Source organism: Pongo pygmaeus, chromosome 10 (genome assembly GCF_028885625.2).
Source record: "Pongo pygmaeus isolate AG05252 chromosome 10, NHGRI_mPonPyg2-v2.0_pri, whole genome shotgun sequence".
Taxonomy (NCBI): domain Eukaryota; kingdom Metazoa; phylum Chordata; class Mammalia; order Primates; family Hominidae; genus Pongo; species Pongo pygmaeus.
In genome coordinates, this window is record NC_072383.2 from 43,783,572 (window position 1) to 43,810,046 (window position 26,475).

General features: G+C 39.3%; 1 protein-coding gene across 21 annotated transcripts in view; it reads right to left on the reverse strand.

Annotated features, from left to right (window-relative positions):
- SLC38A1 (solute carrier family 38 member 1) overlaps positions 1-26,475 on the reverse strand; it is an 86,153-nt gene that overhangs the window by 48,023 nt on the left and 11,655 nt on the right. For 6 of the 21 annotated variants that reach the window (XM_054442433.2, XM_063672675.1, XM_063672687.1 and 3 more), the window contains exons 2-4: positions 22,883-23,010; positions 11,164-11,278; positions 7,643-7,857 (exon numbers count right to left, since the gene is read on the reverse strand). In XM_054442433.2, the coding sequence (XP_054298408.1) occupies positions 7,643-7,764 (122 nt within the window). In that variant the 5' untranslated portion in view covers positions 7,765-7,857; positions 11,164-11,278; positions 22,883-23,010. Of the gene's footprint in view, positions 1-7,642; positions 7,858-9,700; positions 9,883-11,163; positions 11,279-20,653; positions 20,790-21,847; positions 21,937-22,882; positions 23,011-26,475 lie in introns of all 21 variants that reach the window. The other 15 variants (XM_063672681.1, XM_063672673.1, XM_063672688.1 and 12 more) reach the window with 7 other exon arrangements.

Here is a 26,475-nt window from a genome sequence, read left to right on the forward strand (position 1 = left end):
GACGTTTTTCGTCTTTATCCAAGGGATCTGGTTCTTTCAGGCATTATTTCTCCAAGTTTGTGTTATTTCAAACAAACTAACCAAAGTTAGGCAATACACTTATTACAAACTTACTCTGGGATCATCACTTGGTTTAAGCTATACAATCTGCGGACACTGCTTTTGGCTAGGACCTACTGGGGATCAAAAGGATGTGGAAGAAAAACCTTGGTCTCTTGAAACACAGGAGCTGACATTCGGCCAAGGAGAGACCATACCAGCTAACACCAGTATAGGAAGGAACGTCAGGCTGTGCAGATTAAGATGAGGTAAGGAGTCCAGAGAAGGAAAAAACCAGCACAGACTGGGATTAGCCAGAGGAAACTAAAAGACAAAAACCTAAGAAATAATATAGAATGTTCTTAGCAAGAGATTGACATAATAAAAGCAATATATTTGCAGGCAAACTCTGGTGGTTGTATATAGCATTGCTGCTAATAACTGGTTTGGCTTTTCTTTTGTCTTTAACGTTTTGAATCTTTCCACAGAACTGAGGTTTACAGATCTGGCTGCAGAATGGCAGGGGAAAGCAGCCTTCCCTTTCACACAGGCTGCCCTAAGAAACGTGGGGACTGGACTTTCCAAAATGAAATTGAGTCAAAATATTTAAGTGTTGTTGTCAAAAGACTGTACAGTGTCCCTTGGTATTTGTAGGGGATTGATTCTAGGATACCCCTCTCTCTTCTTCAGATACTAAAACCCAAGGATGCTCAAGTCCCTAACATAAAATAGTTATAGAATTTGCAAATAACCTATGCATATTCTCCTGTATACTTTAAGTCATCTCTAGACTACTTATAATACCTAATACAAATGCTAGGTAAATAGTTGTTATACTATATTTTTAAATTTGCATTTTTAAAATTGTTGTATTGTCAATTTGTGTTTGTTTTCTCAAATATTTTCAATCCTGAGTTGAATCTGCAGTTGCAGAACCCAAGGATATGGGCAGCCAACTATATTTCGTCAAGCTAATTTTATTATTATTATTATTATTTTAGAGACAAGTTCTTGCTTTGTTGCCCAAGCTGGAGTGCAGTGACACAATCATAGCTCACTGTAACCTGGAGCTCCTAGGCTCAAGTAATCCTCCTGCCTCAGCCTCCCAAGTAGCTGGGAGGACTACTTGGGGACTCCCAAGCCCACCACGCCCAGCTTATCTTTTAAAAAAAATTGTGTAGGGATGGAGTCTTGCTATGTTGCCCAGGCTGGTCTCGAACTCTTTGTCTCAAGTGATTCTTCCAACCTCGCCTTCCCAAAGTACTGGGATTACAGGTGTGAGCCACTGTGCTTGACCTAATCTGGCTAATTTTCATAACCAACTCAAGTCTACTAAGTCTATCCAGCAGTTTCCCTTTGCCTTTCTTGTGGAGGGACTTCTTTTCCGGAGAGAATTTCCATTATATTTAAATTAATAGAAAAGCCTAAACATTTTCAAACAAACCAAACAAAACACCAATAAACTGCCTGTTATGGAAGATCTAAATTCCAGGCCTGGTAACACTCCCCTGGGTTGGTAGCAAAGCATAGGTGAGCAGAGAAGAAAGAGATCCAGGCACTGGGACATGAGGGGGTATTCAGCCAGGTCAAACATTGTACAGTTGAAGCAGATAAAGAATAAGTCCCTGTATGACTGCCAGCTGTTTCCTGCAGAACTTCTGCATAATGAGAATAATGATACTGACTGACAGAGCTATTTTAATGAGTAACCGTTAAATAGCACATTAAAACCCATTATTTGTAGAGTGTCTCCTTGATTCTGTCTCTTTCAGTCTACTTTCTGCAACAAGACTTAATAGGTTTTCCCAAAAATCTTCACTGCCTCCCCCACTGAATAAGCTTCAAACACAAATTCCTCACCCTGCAATTCCAGGTACTACTTAATTTGATTTTGCCTCAATGTTCCAATCTTAGCTCCCCCTGCTCCTCCTGAGAGGGGCTGAGGGCTGAGATACGACCAGTGCATTCTGAGAGCAGAGAACGAAAAACAAGATGGCAGTAGGAATTCACTTTCCTTTGAGGAGGTCCTCTTTCTTCCTCTCAGCCAATCTTTCCCTATCAGTTCAAAACCCTCATCATCCACAAGTCTTCCACACTCTGGTTTGGAATTTTTGGACTGTGACCTACTTATTACTTTATCTGTACCATACTCTGTCAACACTGAACTCATCTTGAATTGTGGTTGTCCAGTGCTGTCTCTCAGCTCCTTCTAGTATGTACCTACCCACACATTAGCAATTCAGAGGAGCTCTCCATAAGCTGAATATGCATCTTCTGTTTAGAAATTAGGGAGTAGCTTAAGCTGGAGGGAAATTTAGCTCAATAAGAATGAAGTACTTAAAGCCTCCCTATTCTCTTCATGGTGTTTCAACTTTTTCTTCTCTTTAAGTCTTTACATCTTTGCTTTGTATTTCTTTTTTTTTTTTTTTTTTTTTTGAGACGGAGTCTTGCTCTTTTGCCCAGGCCAGACTGCAGTGGCGCTATCTCGGCTCACTGCAAGCTTCGCCTCCTGGGTTTACGCCATTCTCCTGCCTCAGCCTCCCGAGTAGCTGGGACCACAGGCGCCCGCCACCACACCCGGCTAATTTTTTGTATTTTTAGTAGAGACGGGGTTTCACCGTGTTAGCCAGGATGCTCTCGATCTCCTGACCTCGTGATCCACCCGCCTCAGCCTCCCAAAGTGTTTGCTTTGAATTTCTATACATTTAAAACATATATAAAACTAACTTTTTGTAATGGAAAATTCCATTCGAAATAACTAGGTCAAGCAGCTTATCACAAGTTTCTGTTATCTCACCATTTAAAAGATGCACTTGCTTGTTAAAAAGCACGACCTTTGGCAATATAATTGATATAATATTTCTCTTTATTGACTTAAAATATGCTATGGAAGAAGGTGCCTTTGACATGTTATCTCAGGATGATAAAGTATTATTAAAAAAAGAGTTCTCACTGGGTGTGTCTGTACCCATAAAACAGAATTTAATTAACCATTAGGTAGCCAATTTCTCTGTGAACAAACAAAACAAACCAAACTCTGCAATGGGTGATTGGGTGACCCTGAACAGACAAAGCCTTAAAAAATGATGTAAGCTGTTATACTGAGGTACATTGTGAAGACAGGCAAGCAACAGAAAGCTGTTATTTAAAACCAGAAACAAATCAACAGTAACAATCTAATTAAGGATGAGTTGTACAACAGAAAGATAATCTTCCTATTTTAATCTCTTACCAATCAGGTTCTTACTAGATTATACTGTTTCCTCTGAGAATTCATAACATAAAAGAGATGAGTGGTTGAACTTAAATGACCTTTCCTACTCCTTTCTCTGAAATGCTAACATTGTATTAAAAAGGAGAATAAAATGAAAGGGAAGAAGCAAGTAACAAAGAGACTGGAAAACATGAAAAGGGAGGATTGAAGAAACAGGACTCTAAAGAGAAGAGATGACTGAGAGGTAAGCAAAGCCTTATTTGATGGACAAATTCCACTGAAAATAGGAAAAAAAGACTTTAATTGTAACAGGAGTAATGAAAGAGAAGAATTTTCTGACATGAAAATTGAATATAGAAAGAAGTTATGGAATCTTCTTCCCTAAGGTATAGAAAACATAGAAGAAGAGGTCTAACTTTTCAAGGGTCCTCTCAAGTGATAAAAATTTAGCCCACAAACTCCAAAAGATGTATAAAGACAAGTGGATTCAGGGTGTAGTGACAAGAGTTGCCTCGAATTCTTTTAAAAACAAATCTTAATGAAATAATCTCAAATTTTGTTAAATAGTTCCTGGGTCATAATAGCAATAAGTATACAGAAAGAACAATAGCAGATAAATATTAAAATACATGCATATTTGTCTGGATACACCTAGAATAATCTACTAATGTTTCACCAAATTTAAGGTGGCAATAACCAGCAATCATCCAAAACCTAGAGCAATGTCATTGCTTCTTGAGGTGGAGAAGAAAGAAGTGCTTGCCAAAGAAAGGGGACTGCATTTTTACTGATAGACTTTTCTCATACTAAGAGGCTTACTATTGCCAGAAACTGTGCCAAGTACTTTACATGGATTTCCTCATTTATTTTCACAATAATTATATGTGGTTGGTATTATTTTTAGCCCCAGTTTGGAAAAATTAAGTAACTTGACCTAAGTTACATTACTATTAACCCATTTATGCCAGAGGTTGCAATTATTTTTGTGCGAAAAATTAGACCTTGGCAATGACCTTGAGCAGTAGGATATAAATAAGTCCCACAAGCTTAGTGTTCCAATAAGGGAACACTAGGCATAAATGGGCTAACTAACCTGTTGTGGCAGGATTTGAATATAAGCAGGCTAAGTGCAGAGCCTATGTTCTTAACCTACAGATAATAGCGCATTAAACATTCCCCAACAATCCCATGAGGAAAGGTATTATTATTATCCCCATCTTAAAGGAATGGGATTGAGGCTCAGAGCACAAGATCAATAAGATCTATGATAGAGCCAGGATTCAATGCAAGTCTAAATCCAAAGCCATGTACTTTACTCTCTCTCTCAGTCAACACATAATTTGTAATGTCCACCCTGTAGACATTACCTAGACACTAGGATAGGCAGTCCACCCTGCCTAGACACTAGGATAGGCAGAAGGAATATAAAGATGATTAAGACAGTCCCTTCTCACAAGAAGTTCACATTTAGAGGAAGAGTCTAGAGCTTTCTACTCAAAGTTTGGTTCATGGACCAGCAGTTATGGGCGTCACCTGGGAATTTGCTAGAAATCAGAATTGCAGGCCCCACCCCAGACTTACTGAATCAGAATCTGCATTTAACAAGGTTTCCAAGTGTTTCATACACACATTAAAACACCAATTGGCAGCACTGGTCTGATGGATATTTTAAAAGGTATTGCCATTCCAGGTATAGGTTTCTATGACTACAACCCCCAAATTTGGGCATGAAATAAAACAACTGAACTGGAATAAGGGCAGATGTCTGAATGCTCAAATGACCCTACCCTTATTTTCAACCAAACTTAAAAGAATAAAAGGTTCTTATTGTATCCATTTGCGAAGTTTCCAGGCAGAGCTATCAGCTAGATGCCAAGTAACACACCATCAATGTTTGTTTTCAACATTTTCTCCAGCTTCCTAAAATTTCACTGTTTGGGGAGAAGTGGTTTTCTTAGATTCATATAATTGGACCTACCTTCCTCCCACAAATTTGAGAAAGCCACAGGAAGAATGAGGGGTATTTAGGTGTAGTTTTTGCAGGAATCATGGACTACTAAAATATGCCAATACAGTAAGCCAGATAACCCAGTAGGGACCTTCAATAAAATTGGCAAGGGTCTTTTTCTTTATTAGTTTCATGCTATAACGTGTTGTTTTTAATTTTCTTAGAGCCAGAAATGAAGCAAGAGTCATAAACTGAGTCAGAGAAGGAGGGGAAATAAAGAAAAAAAAATCGTCACACTGCATTTGCAATACAAGAACCAAAAGCCAACAGACCTCCCTCTGTACCAACGCTTGCCCTGGTTGGAGCCTATAGGGAAGTGAGCTCATCCAGGCAAGGTGCCTAAGTTGCGGGTGAGAATAGATGTTTCTCCCATCTACTGCAAGTGGTAATCATCTAAAAACTTGACATTTTTAGTAAGTGACACTTTTAAAAATCAAGTTCAGATTCTAAACTGACTATTATAAATGACTCCCACCTTTAAGGCCCTTGAGGTTTGGATTGCTTTGATAATGGATTGCTTTGATAATTTTCTAAAACCACAATGTCCTACTTGTGGTGAGAATTCCTTCCACTGTTCAGTGGAGGTCAGCAGGGACTACTGAACTGTCCAGGAGTACAGCACATAAAATGGCCCTGGTAGCATTTAATAGAACTATTAAAGACTAGCTTTTTACCAATGCCCAAGCATTATAACCAGAGGGAGGAAGGTAGAGTAAAAATACACAAATTTTAGACAGACCTGTGTGTACCCTTGGATAAGTTATTTTCTTCCTCTGAACCTTAGTTTCCTTATTTGTAAACAGAAATTTTACAGTTTTCTCATTTGCAGAATACCTGCTGTGCATGGCAGTTATAAGGATATGTGGTGGCATATGTAAAATACCTGGCACTCAAGAAATGGTTATTATTATTAAGAATTACTCAAAAAAGATAAAAGAAGTAAGTACACTTGAGTCCCATAGTAAGAAACATCACCTAGCACAGTTGACCGTACTTGGACAATAATGAGGAAAAGTGTCTGAGTTGGGGACTTAACCTCTAAGAACATTTAAAGGAGTAAAAAAGGAGAACATCTGTATTAATAAATGATGGTAACTAAATCCTATGCTGGGCTTTTAATCACATACTTTATCAGAATGTAGACTATCAGAAATGATTTCTACAAAGATGCCTGGTTAGTTGGCATAATGTTCTTATCCTCTTCCATCCCAATTTCCTTTTGACCCTCCCAAAGTATAACATTGTAGGTGTTCTAACAGTCCTGCATATGTCACTCTCTTCTCCTAATCTTTCAGGAGGCTGTGCTGCTAACTCCCAAGCTGGAGGCTTCCTACTAAGCCGGCTAGACAATCAGTGGGTCTAAGAATGCCCGAAATCATTTTTTTAAAAAGACATTTGGTTCTACTCTTGTGACGTAAGCAATAAAGACCCAAGGGTTGGAAGGACCTGCCTGAGGACACAGCTAGTGGCTGGGAGCTTCCAGGCCAGCACTCTTCCTACCCTGACCCTCTACTTCTCCCCCATTGCTTCTCTCCTCAGTCGTGGTCACTTTCCTTCTCTTTTTCTTTTATATACCATGTCTCTATTATAGTTCCTCACAGAGTCATTTGGGCTCAACCATTATTATTATTTAAAATCCATACTACAAATGATGCTTATAAGGATGACATACTTGTAGTTTAACACAGATTCATTAGCAAATGCAACTTTGACCATTTCTTGATTAAAATATGTACAGATGACTGTAGTACACATTTGGATATGGGATGCAGTGAAATTCCAGTAGTCTGTTTAATTCATAACACAGAGCTTGGTTGGGGTTCAATGTATTCATACATTTTTATTAGTCTCAATTGAAAGATTTTAAAAGATGAATAAATTACTTTCCTATTTGCTTCATCTGCTATTGCAAACTATGCCCAACAGATGTCACATAAGAAATTCAAATTGCATCTTCAAATGGAACATAACTTTAGTAATGAATAATTCAACAGAATAACTAAAAACCGGAATAATTTTTAAAGCCATTTCTTTTTCTTTACTTTTTTTTTTTTTTTTTTTTCCGAGACAGTTTCACTCTGTCGTCCAGGCTGTAGTGCAGTGGCATGATCTCAGCTCACTGCAACCTCCACCTCCCAGGTTCAAGGGATTCTCCTGCCTCAGCCTCCCAAGTAGCTGGGACTACAGGCATGTACCACCATGCCTGGCTAATTTTTTGTATTTTTAGTAGAGATGGGGTTTCACCATGTTGGTCAGACTGGTCTTGAATTCCTGACCTCAAATGATCCACCCACCTCGGCCTCCCAAAGTGCGGGGATTACAGGTGTGAGCCACGAGCCATTTCTTTCACTGGATAAGAGTGTTAGTGGAAAAATACTCACCTATTTATCTGACCATTTTCTACTTCAGTGAAATCATTGGAGTCATTGCTAATGTTATCATCCTCAGGCACTGTCATGTTTTGCAACTCAGTTAATTCGAGTCCACTTTTGAAATGCATCATGATTAGAAAGTATCTGTAGTCTGAAAATTAGTCCAAATTTCTCCTGTTCTGAGTGTATTTAGAAGTAGATACCAAAATGGAAGCTTGACACCCCTAAAATATAGCAAAATAAAAAAATAACTAAACATGAAATGCTACTGGTTAAAATTAAATTACCACAAATAAACAAGTAGTTAATTTACTGATTATACAACTTTTACATGTTGCTACTAGATGCATTAAAGCAATCTTTGTCTATCAAGTTATGGAGGTGTATCTAAATTTTATGCCTTTTATAGATTTCCTTCCATTTTTAACTATACAGTGAATCATGCCCCATAATCTTACTGATCAGGTTTATAAGAATATCATGTTAGCTGTAGGTAACAGAGACCTCCTTTTATGATATGAAGCAGTGTTGTTGTTGTTGTTCTTTGAGATGGAGTTTCGCTCTTGTTGCCCAGGCTGGAGTGCAATGGCACAGTCTCGGCTCACTGCAACCTCTGCTTCCCTGGTTCAAGCGATTCTCCTGCCTCACCCTCCCACGTAGCTATGATTACAGGCATGCGCCACCACGCCCGGCTAATTTTTGTATTTTTAATAGAGACAGGTTTCTCCATGTTGGTCAGGCTGGTCTCAATCTCCTGACCTCAGGTGATCAGCCCTCCTCGGGCTCCCAAAGTGTTCAAATTACAGGCATGAGCCACCGCGCCTGGCCTGAAGCAGTGCTTTTAAAATGAAAGTGATTCAGTTATTTTAATGTGTCAGATCACAGAGCACACATACAGCTGGATACAGACTGCACAGACACAAAAGCACCTTTGGTTTAGCAATCCCAGCTTAAAGAAAAATGCAAATCCTGGGATCAAGTACCCAACCTGGTAGTCAACCAGTAAACAACAAATTTATGATTTGAAATTTTGCAAGTAGTGTATCCATCAACTGCAAGAGATTAAATCAATCTCTTCAATGAAATCACTTTATGTCAGGGAATTAGGGAATTAAAAACTCATACTCAAAGGATTTGGTTTAATCCAACTGCTACTATATTACTCATCAGAAATGAAAAACTTCCAGAGTTCACATTTTCTCCCATATGGATGACTGTGGTTTAAGTTTCTGAGGGATCACCCATAGTAAGTAGGGAGGGAGAAAAAGAATTTTGGGGGCACAGCAGCCTCACGAATTAAAAAGCAGATGGCTTGTCTATGGCCATGCCACCCTGAATGTGCCCAATCTTGTCTAAAAAGCAGATGGCCACAGAGGCAAATGCAACTTCAAAAGCAAGGCGTATAATGCATGGGGAGCCTCACTGTGATACTCTCAGCAAAGTGATGGGGACCATGGAATGAAGCAGAATGTCAATGAGCTGGGGTTTTTTTTTTAATGTCATTAGCAAATCCCCTTGGACAATGTTTTGAATTTTGTCTGATCCTAAATTCCATAAGATGGCTGTAGCCTAGTTAAGGGTCAAACCCCAATGTGCCCAACTAAGTAGTATTTCAAGAGGCATCTTACTAATTTCTAATATTTTGAAGACCCACAGAAAGTGCCCTAGAATGATAACTTTTCCAGGTATCCCCCTCTTTTCCTCTTTCCACAGCCAGGCCACACATTATTCTTTTCATGCACACAGTCTCCTATTTAGAATAAAACTTCCCTGGTTTCAGGGTCCTGTAATGTGCCATAATATACACATGTTTATAACATCTCAGGTTCTAGGAACCTTGTCTTGTCTTCAGGGCAAGGCACCTCCTCAAGAAGGAGGAGAGCCAGGACAGGGAGATTTGACCCCATGACTCCTGGTCTGAGGCTGATTCCTCTAACCACAGTGGTGGTGCTAGAGACTGGCCCATCTCTGATTGTTTCTGGTACCTTCATGCAGTGGTGATGTTTTACCATCTGCCTTATTTTGCAAAAGCTGAAATGAATTAAAATGGTTGAGCCCCACTCTTACCCCTTGGCCCTCTTTGATGAAAGCTGTCCAAATGGGCTAGACTGGGTAATTTCTATAAGTCTTGCCACACTGACTCCCTCTTGTGTGACTACATCGCAGGCTACTGAAGTGATATTACACGGCTGATAGAAAGTTAATTCAGTGGATGGCATTTCCAATCTGGGTTAAGGAGACTTTTCTCTCTACAAAATGGAAGGAAATAGGGCACCAGACACAAATTTTCTGCGGTAAGAAAGGATTGACTAATAATAGATCTTGAGTCTACTGTTTAAATTTTCATATTAAAAATACATAGGTATGTATATATATGTGAGTGTGTGTATGCATATCACGCACACGTGTGCGTGTGTAAAACTAGTAAGAAACAGAGAAGAAGGCAAAAGAACGAAAACAACAGATGAAGTCCTGGCCACTAAAATTAGGTCAATATTATGTAAATACTAGTACAAATTAATCACAAAGAATAATTTTTTATTATTATTAAATAACCTCTCTGAAACCTAACTTGTTCTTGAAAATCAAAATGGAAATTGAAGGGAAAAATTAACAAAATTAATGACACCTATCACCAAGGCCACACTTGAAAAAATAGTATCAATTCAACTTCTCATATATTTATTGAGTACTAAGTGATGAAGGGATTGAAAAAGCTTGAAAAATGTTAAATGCAGGGATCTCAGGCAGCTTCATAGAAAAGTCACATTTGGATTGGACCTTGAAATTTTTTTTTCCTAATTCTAAAAGTAATACAATGGCTGGGCATGGTGGCTCACACTTGTAATCTCAACACTTTGGGATGCCCAGGCAGGCAGATCACTTAAGCCCAAAAATTTGAGACAACACAGCAAAATCCCGTCTCTACAAAAAACAAACAACAACAAAAAAAACAAAACAACAACAAAAAAATCAAAACAAAACATTAGCTGGGTGTGTAGCACGTGCCTGTGGTCCCAGCTACTTGAGAGGCTGTGGTGGGAGATCACTTGAGCCTAGGGAGGTCAAAGCTCCACTGAAATGTGATCATGCCACTGTGCTCCAGCCTGGGCAACAGAGTGAGACCCTGTCTCAAAAAATAAATAAAAGCAACACATACTCACTGTAGAATCTTTAGAACAGATATTGTAAAAGAAATTCTACCACCCCCAAATGGGCCACTGTTAAGATTTTTCTTCCTTTTTTCTTTTCCTTTCCTTTCTCTAGCTCTAGCTCTTCTTCCTTCTCTTTTTTAAGTTTAGCACTGGTGATTTTACATTGTTTTTAGCCTACTTTTTTCATTGAGTGTTATATTGTAAGCATTTTGAAGAACAGAAGTGATTATTTTAAAAAATATTAGTCATTTATTAATAAATACTAATTTATTAAAAATAAATAAATGAATTAATTAACTAATATAGATTTGGTAGAAAAGTTAGAAAATACAATTTTTCAGATGGAATAAAATGAGCAAAAAGAAAAAAATTCACCTGTTATCTCAGCAAGCAGAGACGATCACTCTATATATATTGTTGTATGGCCTTCCAGGGTTTTTCTATGCACATAGATATAGTGCCTGGCACACAGTAGACACTCAATAAATATCTGTCAAATGAAAGAATGAGCACAAATAAAAAATATATACACATTTACAAAAATGGAAATTATACCAAACATTGAGTTTTTAAAACATTTTTTTCACTTAACAAGATATCACTTCCTATCCTGAGTTATGTCAGTAAGCACAGGTCTACACCACTACTGTTGATACTTGGTTAACTCTGCCAGAAATTGACATCTAACCAGTTATTGCTGGACATTCAGACTGCTTGGTGGAGAGAAGATTGACAGATGGAGATGGGGCCTGAGCTGAGACTTCTCAGTGGAGGGAGAACATGGTCAATGGCACAGAGGCGGGAAGTGCAGATTGAGTTCAAGAAACAAAGAACTATAGTTTCACTGAAAGACAGAAATAATCCTCAGGCTATACGATTAATTAAAAGGCAGACTAGGGTCATCATGTGAAGATCTTGGTGTTAACACAACCATAATTACTATCTGTCAACATTTATAATAGCTTACAAATTACAATTTATTTAGCACAGAACATTTCTGATCCTTACCACAACTTTGTGAAGTACTTAAGGAAGGCATCAATTTCTTGTTATGCTTATTGGTACAATTTATTAATAGTACCAATGTAAAATACATAATCTTGCTATTTATACTGCATGGTGTTATATATCAAAGGAGAGGATACACAAAGAAACTTATCTGGCCTTAAGTCACTTAGAGCCTATTTAACCAAGCAAGACCAACCCATGTAAAATGACACTGTACCTCAAAACATTTGCATGATATAGACTAAACTACATGGCAGAATGAAGAATAAGTCTGGTTCAGAGACACACATACCTACACACTGCATACATGCATGAAGGAGGGAAGGAAGCAAGGAAGGAAAGAAGAAAGGAAAGTAGAACGGTGGAGAAATCAATGAGGCCAGGAGAGATCAGGTAAGTCTTAATTTAATAAAGAGATAGGACTTGAACTGTGTCTAACAATAGGTAATATTAGATTGGGGGAGAGGGAAGACTTTCCTTGTACCGGGGACAGTACTGGCAGCCTAGTCGCTAACACTTTGTGGCGGATTGGTCCACTCAATATTTGTTCCCACCTCTTTTTAGTCCAGTTCTATAAAGGATAGAAAGTTGAAAACTACATTTCCCACACTCCCTTGCAGCTAGGTTTCTAGATATAATTTAGATTCCACCAATGAGAGAGTGGTGGTGGCCAGAGCAAGGCATCCACTTTGCTGGTACCATTCTAGCAGGTGCTGCAGCAGCAGGTAGCCCTGGAGCCAACAGTTGTGGCTATGATTCTTGATCATCAGATTTGGCTCAAGTGATGTGTTCCTGGGGCATGCACTTGATATAATGGCTTCCTGATTTTCAGACTTCCTGAAGGAGGCACAGATAGCATTTAACCTTAGCAAGCCAGTTGAATGTGTTATGTTAATTATTCCTAGAGGCCCAGCCTAGAGCCTGCACTGCCAGTAATTTTAATAAATTTTTAGGCACTGAATTCCCTGTATTAAATCTGTTTTCCTTAGCATAAACAGATCTCTGTTAAATGAAACTAAACCCTGACTGATATCCTTAATTTTATTTCTCCCTTAAAATTTTTTTTATTACTGGAAATTTAAAACACATGTAAAAGTAGACAATGGTATAATGAACTCCCATATACCAACTTCAATTATCAATTCAGGCCTCTTGTTGGATTTTTTTATGCCCACCATCACCTGGAATTATTTTGCAGCAGGTCCTTGATATCTATCATCTGTAAATATTTCAGCAAGAATCTCTAAAAGGCGAGAACTCCCTTCTTAAACAATACCACTGCATGACTATCAAAACTAAAAAATAACAAAAATTGGGTAGCACTACATGTCTTGCCACATACACTTAATTCTAAAACTTGTTATGAATCATCATTGGTTTTTTATTGTGAAGAACTCATATAATCAGACCTCTCCTAGCTCAACTCCTGAGAATCAATTATAAAAGCTAGGTCAGTGATTTTGAGAAAGTATTAGTAGACATTTCTCCAAAGAATACATAAAAATGTCCACAATTGTGTGAAAAGGTGCTCAACATTATTAACCGTCAGCGAAATGCAAATCCATACTGCAATGAGCTATCACCTCACAGCTCTTAGGACAGCCATTATCAAAAGTCAAGAGACAACAAGTGTTGGCAAGGGTATGGAGAAAAGGAAATCTTTGTACACTGTCGGAGGGAAGGTAGTTTGGTGCGCCATTATAGAAAACCTTATGGAGGTTCCTAACAAAATTAAAAGTAGAACTTTACTGTTTCGTATGACACAGTAATCCCACTTCTGGATATATACCCAAAGAAAATGAAATCACCACCTCATAAAGACATGTGCGCTGAGCCTGGGGAGGTCAAGACCACTTAGCTGTGATCATGCCACTGTGCTCCAGCCTGGGTAACAGCGTGAGACCCCATCTCAAAAAATAAATAAAAGTAACACATACTCACTGTAGAATCTTCAGAACAGATACTGTAAAAGAAATTCTACCACCCCCAAATGGGCCACTGTTGAGATTTTTCTTCCTTTTTTTCTTCCTTTTTTATTTTTATTTCCTTTCTCTAGCTCTAGTTCCTTTTCCTTCCCTTTTTTAATTTAGCATTGGTGATTTTAGATTGTTTTTAGCCTACTTTTTAAATTGAGTATTGTATTGTAAGCATTTTGAAGAACAGAAGTGGATCTTTTAAAAAATATGATTTCTTGATCTCTGTCACAGTCTGTTCCAAGAGGGCCAAATAGGAACAGCTCCATTCTGCAGCTCCCAGTGTGAACAAAGCATAAGACAGGTGATTTCTGCATTTCCAACTGAGGTACCTGGTTCATTTCATTGGGACTGGTTGGACAGTGGGTACAGCCCACGGAGGGTGAGGCAAAGCAGGGCGGGGTGTCGCCTCACTCAGGAAGCACAAGGGGTCTGGGAATTTCCCTTGTCAGGCCAAGGGAAGCCGTGACAGACTGTACATGGAAAAACAGGAAACTCCCACTCAAATACTGCACTTTTTCAAAGGTCTTAGCAAACAGCAAACCAGGAGATCGTATCCCACGCCTGGATCAGCAGGTCCCACACCCACAGAACCTTGCTCACTGCTAGCGCAACAGTCTGAGATTGACTTGCCAGGCAGCAGCCTGGCAGCGGAAGGGGTGTCCACCATTTCTGAGGCTCGAATAGGTAAACAAAGCAGCCAAGGAAGCTCAAACTGGGTGGAGCCCACCGCAGCAGAGCAAGGCTTGCTGTCTCTATAGACCCCACCACTGGGGGCAGAGTATAGCTGAAGAAAAGGCAGCAGAAACTTCTGCAGACTTAAACATCCCTGTCTGACAGCTCTGAAGAGAGCAGCGATTCTCCCAGCACAATGTTTGAGCTCTGAGAACAGACACACTGCCTCCTCAAGTGGGTCCCTGACCCCCATTTAGCCTAACTGGGAGACACCTCCTAGCAGGGGCTGACTGACACCTCATACAAGCAGGAGCCCCTCTTGGACGAAGCTTCCAGAGGAAGGATCAGGCAGCAATATTTGCTGTTCTGCAATATTTGCTGTTTTGCAACCTCCGCTGGTGATACCTGGGCAAACAGGGTCTGGAAAGAACCTTCAGCAAATTCCAACAGACCTGCAGCTGAGGGACATGACTGTTAAAAGGAAAACTAACAAACAGCAGGGAATAGCATCAACATAACAAAAATGACATCCACACCAACACCCCATCTTTAGGTCACCAACATCAAAGACCAAAGGTAGATAAAACCACAAAGATGGGGAAAAAACAGAGCAGAAAAGCTGAAAATTCTAAAAACCAGAGCGCCTCTTCTCCTCCAAAGGATGGCAGCTCCTCACCAGCAATGGAACAAAGCTGGACGGAGAATGAGTTTGACAAGTTTGCAGAAGTAGGCTTCAGAAGGTCGGTAATAACAAACATCTCCGAGCTAAAGGAGGATGTTCTATCCCAGCACAAGGAAGCTAAACACCCTGAAAAAACATTAGACAAATGGCTAACTAGAATAAACAGTGTAGAGAAGACCGCAAATGACCTGATGGAGCTGAAAACCATGGCATGAGAACTATGCGATACGTGCACAAGCTTCGATAGCCAATTTGATCAAGTGGAAGAAAGGGTATCAGTGATTGAAGATCAAATTAATGAAATAAAGCGAGAAGAGAAGTTTAGAGGAAAAACAGGAAAAAGAAATGAACAAAGCCTCCAAGAAATATGGGACTATGTGAAGAGACCAAATCTATGTTTGACTGGTGTACATGTAAGTGACAGGGAAAATGAAACAAAGTTAGAAAACACTCTCAGGATATTATTCAGGAGAACTTCCACAACTTAGCATGGCAGGCCAACACTCAAATTTAGGAAATACAGAGAACACCACAAAGACAGTCCTTGAGAACAGCAACCCCAAGACACATAATTGTCAGATTCACCAAGGTTGAAATGAAGGAAAAAATGTTAAGGGCAGCCAGAGAGAAAGGTTGGGTTACCCACGAAGGGAAGTCCATCAGACTAACAGCAGATCTCTTGGAAGAAACTCTACAGGCCAGAAGAGAGTGGGGGCCAACATTCAACATTCTGAAAGAAAAGAATTTTCAACCCAGAATTTCATATCCAGCCAAACTAAGCTTCATAAGTGGAGGAGAAATAAAATCCTTTATAGACAAGCAAATGCTGAGAGATTTTGTCACCACTAGGTCTGCCTTACAAGAGCTCCTGAGGGAAGCACTAAACATGGAAAGGAACAACCAGTACCAGCCGCTGCAAAAACATGCCAAATTGTAAAGACCATTGATGCCGTGAAGAAACTACATCAATTAACAAGCAAAATAACCAACTAACATCATAATGACAGGATCAAACTCACACATAACAATATTAACCTTACGTGTAAATGGGCTAAATGCCCCAATTAAAAAACACAGACTGGCAAATTGGATAAAGATTCAAGACCCATAAGTGTGCTGTATTCAAGAGACCCATCTCACGTGCAAAGACACACATAAGCTCAAAATATAGGGATGGAGAAAGATCTACCAAGCAAATGGAAAGCAAAAAAAGGTAGGGGTTGCAATCCTAGTCTCTGATAAAACAGACTTTAAATGAACAAAGATCAAAAGAGACAAAGAAGGCCATTACATAATGGTAAAGGGATCAATTCAACAAGAAGAGCGAACTACTTTAAATATATATGCACCCAATGCAGGAGTACCCAGATTCATAAAGCAAGTCCTTAGAGACCTGCAAAGAGACTTAGACTCCCGCACAATAATAATGGGAGGCTTTAACACCCACTGTCAATATTAGACAGATCAATGAGACGGAAGGTTAACAAGGATATCCAAGACTTGAACTCATCTCTGGACCAAGTGGACCTAATAGACATCTACAGAACTCTCCACCCCAAATCAACAGAATATACATTCTTCTCAGCACCACATCGCACTTATTCCAAAATTGACCACATAGTTGGAAGCAAAGCACTCCTCAGCAAATGTAAAAGAACAGAAATCACAACAAACTGTCTCTCAGACCACAGTGCAATCAAATTAGAATTCACGATTAAGAAACTCACACAAGGCCGGGCACAGTGGCTCACGCCTGTAATCCCAGCACTTTGGGAGACTGAGGCGGGCAGATCATGAGGTCAGGAGGTCAAGACCGTCCTGGCTAACACGTTGAAACCCCGTCTCTACTAAAAATACAAAAAATTAGCCAGGTGCGGTGGCAGGTGCCTATAGTCCCAGCTACTCGGGAGGCTGAGGCAGGAGAATCGCTTGAACCCAGGAAGCGGAGTTTGCAGTGAGCCAAGATCATGCCATTGCACTCCAGACTGGGCAATAGAACCAGACTCCGCCTCAAAAGAAAAAAAAAAAAAAAAACTCACTCAAAACCGCACAACTACAAGGAAACTGAACAACTTGCTCCTGAATAACTACTGGGTAAATAACAAAATGAAGGCACAAATGAAGGCACAAATAAATACGTTCTTTGAAGCCAGTGAGAACAAAGACACATCGTACCAGAATCTCTGGGACACATTTAAAGCACTGTGTACAGGGAAATTTATAGCACTAAATGTCCACAAGAGAAAGCAGGAAAGAGCTAGAATCAACACCCTAACATCACAATTAAAAGAACTAGAGAAGCAAAAGCAAACAAATTCAAAAGCTAGCAGAAGGCAAGAAATAACTAAGATCAGAGCAGAATTGAAGGAGATAGAGATACAAAAAAACTCTTCAAAAAATCAATGAATCCAGGAGCTGGTTTTTTGAAAAGATTATCACAATTGATAGACCACTAGCAAAACTAATAAAGAAGAAAAGAGAGAAGAATCAAATAGACGCAATAAAAAATGATAAAGGGGATATCACCACCGATCCCACAGAAATACAAACTACCATCAGACAATACTATAAACACCTCTACACAGATAAACTAGAAAAATCTAGGAAAATTGGATGAATTCCTGGGCACATACACCCTCCCAACACTAAACCAGGAAGAAGTGGAATCTCTGAATAGACCAATAACAGGCTGTGAAATTGAGGCAATAATTAATAGCCTACCAAGTAAAAGAAGTCCAGGACCAGACAGATTCACAGCCGAATTCTACCAGAGGTAGAAAGAGGAGCTGGTACCATTCCTCCTGAAACTATTCTAATTAATGGAAAAAGAGGGAATCTTCCCTAACTCATTTTATGAGGCCAGCATTATCCTGATACCAAAGCCTGGCAGACACACAACAAAAAAAGAGAATTTTAGGCCAATATCCCTGATGAACACTGATGTGAAAATCCTCAATAAAATACTGGCAAATAAAATCCAGCAGCACATCAAAAACCTTATCCACCACAATCAAATTGACTTCATCTCTGGGATGCAAGGTTGGTTCAACATATGCAAATCAATAAATGTAATCCATCACATAAACAGAACCAATGACAAAAACCACATGATTATCTCAATAGATGCAGAAAAGGCCTTTGACAAAATTCAACAGCCCTTCAGGCTAAAAACTCTCAATAAACTGGGTATTGATGGAACGTTTCTTAAAATAACAAGAGATATTTATGACAAACACACAGCCAATATCATACTGAATGGGCACAAACTGGAAGCATTCCCTTTGAAAACTGGCACAAGACAGGGATGCCCTCTCTCACCACTCCTATTCAACACAGTGTTGGAAGTTCTGGCAAGGGCAATCAGGCAAGAGAAAGAAATAAAGGGTATTCAATTAGGAAAAGACAAAGTCAAATTGTCCCTGTTTGCAGATGACATGATTGTATATTTAGAAAACCCCTTCATCTTAGCCCAAAATGTCCTTAAGCTGATAAGCAACTTCAGCAAAGTATCAGGATACAAAATCAATGTGCAAAAATCACAAGCATTCCTATACACCAATAACAGACAGACAAACAGAGAGCCAAATCATGAGTGAACTCCCATTCACAATTGCTACAAACAGAAGAAAATACCTAGGAATCCAACATACAAGGGATGTGAACGCCCTCTTCAAGGAGAACTACAAACTACTGCTCAACGAAATAAAAGAGGACACAAACAAATGGAAGAACATTCCATGCTCATGGATATGAAGAATTGATATCATGTAAATGGCCATACTGCCTAAGGTAATGTATAGATTCAATGCCATCCTCATCAAGCTACCAATGACTTTCTTCACAGAATTGGAAAAAAACTACTTTAAAGGTCATATGGAACCAAAAAAGAGCCCACTTTGCCAAGACAATCCTAAGCAAAAAGAACAAAGCTGGAGGCATCACGCTACCTGACTTCAAACTATGCTACAAGGCTACAGTAATCAAAACAGCATGGTACTGGTACCAAAACAGATATATGGACCAATGGAACAGAACAGACGCCTCAGAATTAACACCACACATCTACAACAATCTGATCTTTGACAAACCTGACAAAAACAAGAAATGGGGAAAGGATTCCCTATTTAATAAATGGTGCTGGGAAAACTGACTAGCCATATGTAGCAAGCTGAAACTGGATCCCTTCTTTACACCTTATACAAAAATTAATTCAAGATGGATTAAAGACCTAAGTGTTAGACCTGAAACCATAAAAACCCTAGAAGAAAGCCTAGGTAATACCATTAAGGACATAGGCATGGGCAAGGACTTCATGACTAAAACACCAAAAGCAATGGCAACAAAAGCAAAAATAGACAAATGGGATCTAATTAAACTAAAGAGCTTCAGCACAGCAATAGAAACTACCATCAGAGTGAACAGGCAACCTACAGAATGGGAGAAAATCTACCCATCTGACAAAGGGCTCATATCCAGAATCTAGAAAGAACTTAAATAAATCTTCAAGAAAAAAACAAACAACCCCAGCAAAAAGTGGGCAAAGGATATGAACAGACACTTCCCATAAAAGACATTTATGGAGCCAACAGACACATGAAAAAAATGCTCATTATCACTGGTAATCAGAGAAATGCAAATCAAAACCACAATGAGATACCATCTCACTCCAGTTAGAATGGCCATCATTTAATAAGTCAGAAAACAACAGAGGCTGGAGAGGATGTGGATAAATAGGAACGCTTTTACCCTGTTGGTGGGAGTGTAAATTAGTTCAACCATTGTGGAAGACAGTGTGGAAATTCCTCAAGGAACTAGAACTAGAAATACCATTTGACCCAGCCATCCCATTACTGAGTATATACCCAAAGGATTATAAATCTTGCTACTATAAAGACACATGCACACGTATGTTTATTGCGGCACTATTCACAATAGGAAAGACTTGGAACCAACCCAAATGTCCATCAATGATAAACTGGATCAAGAAAATGTGGCACACATACACCATGGAATACTATGCAGCCATAAAAAAGGATGAGTTCATGTCCTTTGAAGGGACATGAATGAAGCTAGAAACCATCATCCTCAGCAAACTATCACAAGGACAGAAAATCAAACACTGCATGTTCTCACTCATAGGTGGAATTGAACAATGAGAACAGTTGGACACAGGGAGGGGATCATCACACACTGGGGCCTGTCACAGGGTGGGAGCCTGGGGGAGGGATAGCATTACGAGAAATACCCAATGTAAATGACAAATTAATGGGTGCAGCAAACCAACATGGCACATGTATACATATGTAACAAACCTGCACGTTGTGCACATGTACCCTAGAACTATAATATATATTATACCCTAGAAGTACAATAAAATATACATATTCATTCTTTATTAATAAATAAATGCTAATTAATTTATTAAAAAATAAATACATGAAGGAATTAACTAATATAGATTTGGTAGAAAAGTCAGAAAATACAATTTTTTAAAAGGAATAAAACCAGCATAAAGAAAAAAGTTCACCTGTTATCTCAGCAAGCAGAGACGATCACTGTATACATATTGTTGTATGGCCTTCCATGGTTTTTCTATGCACATAGAAATGTTCTTTCCATGTTCATTGCGGCATTATTCACAATAGCCAAGATATGGAAACAATCTAAGTGCCCATGGATGTGAATGGATAAGAAACACAGGCACATATAAAATAAAATGTTATTCAACCTTAAAAAAGAAGGGGACCCTCTCATTTGCCACAACATGAATGAATCTGGAGGACATAATGGTAAGTAAAATAAGCCAGAAACAGAAAGAAAAATACTGCATGATCTCATGTATACGTGGTATCTTTTTTTGAAAAAAAAAAAAAGTCTGATACACAGACATAGAGAATAAAACAGTTGTTATAAAGAGTTTGGGGAAGAAATGTGGAGATGTAGGTCAAAGGATATGAAATTGCAGATGTGTAGGATAAGTCTAGGGAGCAAATGTACAACATGAGGACTGTAGTTAATACAGTTTGAGTATTCCTTATCAAAAATATTTGGGACCAGAGGTGTTACAAGAAAGGGATCCTGATCTGGACCCCAAAAGAGGGTTCTTTGATCTCACGCAAGAAAGAATTCAGGGCAAGCCCATGGTGCAAAGCAAAAGCAAGATTATTAAGAAAGTAAAGGAATAAAAGAATGGCTACTCCATAGACAGAGCAGCCCCAAGGGCTGCTGGTTGCCCATTTTTATGGTTATTTGTTGATGATATGCTAAACAAAGTGGATTATTCATGCCTCCCCTTTTTAGACCATATAGGGCAACTTCCAGATGTTGCCATGGCATTTGTAAACTGTCATGGCACTGGTGGGAGTGCAGCAGTGAGGACTACCAGAGGTCACTCTCATCACCATCTTGGTTTTGGTGGGTTTTAGCCAGCTTCTTTACTGCAACCTGTTTTATCATTAAGGTCTTTACGACCTGTACTTTCTGCTAACCTCCTATCTCATTCTGTGACTTAGAATGCTTTAACCATCTGGAAATGCAGCTCATTGGCTCTCAGCCTCATTTTACTCAGCTCCTCTTTAAGATGGAGTTGCTCTGGTTCACATACCTCTGACATTTCCCCCCTCCCTTTTATAAGAGAACCCTTAATCCTAAGGGCTGCAGAAGGATGAAGATCCATCTTTACTAACTTCTTCAGGCTGAACAGGGGTGATGGTATTCCTACCTAACTATGAGAATATCTTGTGTTCAGGGTAGAGACGAGCTCAGTCAGAAAGCATCAGTATGGTGAGGGACATTCATGACTCTTAAGTTCTGACAAAAAGTAATATTTGGAAGATTAATACGTGTTCAACTTAAGAAAACATTGAGTAAGCTTATCCTTATTCCTATACAGAGTGCCATAGCAATGTATTCCACAAGAGTAAAGCAAAATAAGTAAAATCTCAAGTAAACTAAATTATAAGGCTTTCCAAATTATAAGGGCAACTGTTGGAACCAAGCTGATATGATGTTGCTAGATGATTCCAATATGTCCAGAATTAGAATATTGATCCAGATTTTTACATTACTCATCCCTCTTGTTTCTTCTGAGCAGCAGCTAGAGATCACTGGTTGGTTCACAGGAATAAGCAGGGTTAGCTTAAATTGCAGCAACTAACTTAAAAGCTACTGATAAGACTAGAATTTAATAACAAATGTAGCATAATTCTTGAAACACAGTTTCTCTCTCCAGTTTCCCATTTCTTACTAAAGACAAATCATAGTAACACTGATTTGCTTTATTATACTTGGCCTGATTTTTTGTACAAAGTGCAGCAAGAATAATTATTTTTCACATAAGCATTTTGTAATTTCGCTTTGATGGAACTCTGCTCCATAGAAGGAATCTCAGATAAGACTTTCTTAGAACCAAGCCTTGCAATGAGTTTGAACCCTCAAATACCTATGAGTTGGGTAAATTTCTCTCCTTTTGAGGTCCCAAGATAACTTGGGACTCCTGGACCTGTTAGAAAGTGACATTCTTATGACAGGTTAGAAACCCTGTACAGGGACTGTGTAGGCAAGTATGAGGCCAATTCCCCAAAGGGATTTGATTGGCTTTACAAGTCAAGTTTGATTCCTTAAAGGAAAGCATGCTGTTCCAGTCAAAGCCTTGGTAAAATAACCAGTTTCTCCAATTGTGTCCTGTTACAAAAGAAAACAGATTCTTATTGCACTTATGCAAATAACTATATTGCTAAAAGTTAAGAATACTCACAGATAGTTTCCAGATTCTGGGGAAATCAGCTAGAGAGAAACAAACATGCTCCAAATTTTGTTCAGAGGAGTATACTTTACATAATTGCTACAAGCTGTAAATAGCTCAAAAGAAAAGTTTCCTTGACTCTGAAAAACAAAACAAAGGGTAAGCAACATTTTAAGCAAAGTCAAAAAGATTACTTTAGTCTTCTATTGTTTCGGTTAATTTAGTTAACCCCTGTTCTCCTTGATATTCATGAACATATCACCTCTCTATGAGAGTTCTGAAAGTTTTTTCTTCTATTCTAATGTCACAATTTCCAAAGTTATCAGAAGCTTGCATTTTAGAACATCTGTCAAAGTCCTATTGTTGATTATAAAACCACCTTTTAAAGAGGATTAAAACAAGAAAACGATTGTCTGTGGACGACAAAATCTTTTAGGACAGCCACTATTAAAGCCACGATTGACTAGGAAATTTGGGTTACCTCTGTGCACACAATAATTTTATGTAACAATTATAATTATTAATAACATACAGATCATGAGAAGGTTTTTCCTCTAAGAAAAACCTGTTGTGCTTTTATTCCAATGTCTAACTTATGGAAAAACTAAATAATACCTCTTTAGTTTTACCCAACATCCACATACGGAATCTTTTTTTACAAGATTAGTTTTTTACAAACTTTCCATAACTTGCTTAAACCTTCAGCTTTATTCTATCTAACTTAAAACAATTCTTTAATCCTTTAATTTGGGCAAGAAAAATCCACATTCCCATACCTTCTTACAATCTTTCACCAAAAACACATTTCACTTTTCTTACACACTTTGCATGTAGAACTGTTTTTTCAGTAGTCTTAATTATATGTTATAATGCTAACTCTTTTACTTTTGATGAAAACCTTGGTAAGTTTGGGATTTTAACTGTGTACTAGGTGTGCAGCCTAGGATAGCACACGGAAGTGCAGATAAGGGCTGACTTTTTCCAGCATAGCTACGGGGTATGGCTAACTCCACATGTCCCTGGCCTTATCTAGAATCTAATGCTCCAAAGTCGCCAAAGTAGGTAAACTGAACAATTTTCAAAAGTCAAAGGGCTGGGTGTGGTGGCTCAAGCCTGTAATCCCACCACTTGGGAGGCCGAGGCGGGTGGATCACAAGGTCAGGAGATCAAGACCATCCTGGCTAACATGGTGAAACCCTGTCTCTACTAAAACTACAAAAAATTAGCGGGGCATGGTGGCGGGCACCTGTAGTCCCAGCTACTCGGGAGACTGAGGCAGGAGAATGGCGTGAACCTGGGAGGCAGAGCTTGCAGTGAATCGAGATCGCACCACTGCACTCCAGCCTGGGCAACACAGTGAGGCTCTGTCTCAAAAAAAAAAAAAAAAGTCAAAGTAGCAGTTTATGACCTTAAGGCATTTAGCAAACTTAATATCTGACCTGCATAATTTAGACCAAATGTCTTTATTTTACCAATAATCTTTAAAACTGTTTTTATTCCCCAAAGATTACTTAAGTCACATGAACTAAAAGGAATTACACTTTTTACTTATGTGACAAAATATTTGATTTAAGCTCATTATTATTAAAGCAATTAATTAAAATTATTTTATATTACACACACATAATACATATAAATACATAGACAAATAGAAGACAAAGGATGATCCCTTAAGCTGGGAATTCAACCCCAAACCTGGGCTGCCATTGTGATGGCAGGGACCAAGAGAAAGTACTGCCACATGATTGCAAGGTCAAGCTCCCAAGGACATGACTGACCAGAAGGAAACCTCATACAGTTTGCACACACACACACACACACACACACACAGAGACCAGAAGTCTGGCTGGTAAGAAATTCTTACCCTTTGGCCAGCATGCCAGGCTTCTGGGTTCCCTCTCCCTGAGACCTGGCTGGCTGCATCACAGCCCTGGGGGCCAAGCCTCAACACAAAGGAAAATTATCTTTTTCCATCTGGCCAGAACAAAATACGTGTGACAAAACATAGACATTATCCACTCTGCTTAACACCCAATATCAAACTGGCAAGGCTCAAACTTGCCCCCATGATTGTTAATCCAACCTCCAACCAAGAGTTTCAACATGTGGTCTCTGGGTAAGATGGTTGCCCTGAGTAACAGAAAAGATAAGAAACGGAAAGGAGAGACAGAAAAGCATTGCCTGTGGCAGGGTGGAGAAGGCGAAATGCTCAGGGAGGCCAGAAAAAGACCCACCCATTGTAGCACCACTGAAAAGTTCATGCGGCCACTTGTCAGTCAAGAAGTGATCTTTTCCAGCAGTCTCATCAGCTCTCAAGTTTCCCCTTTTAGGGAGGAAAAAAGCATTCCATGTCCCAAGATTCTATACATGCCTAATCCTGTCACCCACAGCCATCAGCAGAGACTGCCAGGCAGATTAATCCAAAGAGAATAGCAGTTAACAGGCCATAGTACCGAGCCCATTCTTAGCCGAAAGGGACTTTATGAGAAGGACTTTACTGAGAGGGACTTCTAACCCCCTAAATCTTGGAAGGATTTCTAACCCTCCTAATTTGGGCCTCTAACCCACTATGGGTGTCCTTCTGTTTTATCAAGAGGAGGCTTTAACCCTCTCTGTCTTAGGAGAAACTCTAACTCTCCTAAGTTGGGCCTATAACCCAATCCCATTCTTTACCCAGGTACCCCACCACTTACCCCAAGTCAGCTGATCAATCTATTGCCTTTGGGTTGAGGGGCTTCTTCAGTATTGTACCTACAGGGTTTGGCAGAAAAATGTTACCAGACTCCACCACTTACTCAAAGTTAGCTTTTGGATTGGGGGTTTCCTCACTAGTTGCTTCTGCAGTGGCCAGAAAGATGTCACAGGACCCCACCACTTACCCAAAGTTAGCCTTTGGATCAGGTGTTTCCTCACAATAGTCACTTCCACGGTCGCCAGAAAGATGTTACAAGACCCCAACACTTACTGGGGGTTTCTGCACTATAGCCCCTTCATGGTTGCCAGAAAGATGTTACAGGAAAAGGGTCCCAATCCAGACCCCAAAAGAGGAGGTTCTTAGATCTCACACAAGAAAGAATTCAGGGTGAGTCCATAGAGTAAAGTGAAAGCAAGTTTATTAAGAAAGTAAAAGAACAAAAGAATGGCTACTCCATAGAGCAGCTCTGAGGGCTGCTGGTTGCTGATTGTGGTTATTTCTTGATGATTTGCTAAACAAGGGGTGAATTATTCATGCTTCCCATTTTTAGACCATATAGGTTTCCTGACATTGCCATGGCATTTGGAAGCTGTCATGGTGCTGGTGGGAGTGTAGCGGTGAGGACAATCAGAGGTCACTCTCATCATCATCTTGGTTTTGGTGGGTTTTAGCCATCTTCTTTACTGCAACCTGTTTTATGATTAAGGTCTTTACGGCCTGTACTTTGTGCTAACCTCCTATCTCATTCTGTGACTTAGAATGCTTTAACCATCTGGAAAGGCAGCTCAGTGGCTCTCAGCCTCATTTTACTCAGCTCCTATTTAAGATGGAGTTGCTCTGGTTCACATGCCTCTGATAGTAGTTCAGATTTTTGATTTTTTGGATTTTGGAATATTTGCATACATATTAT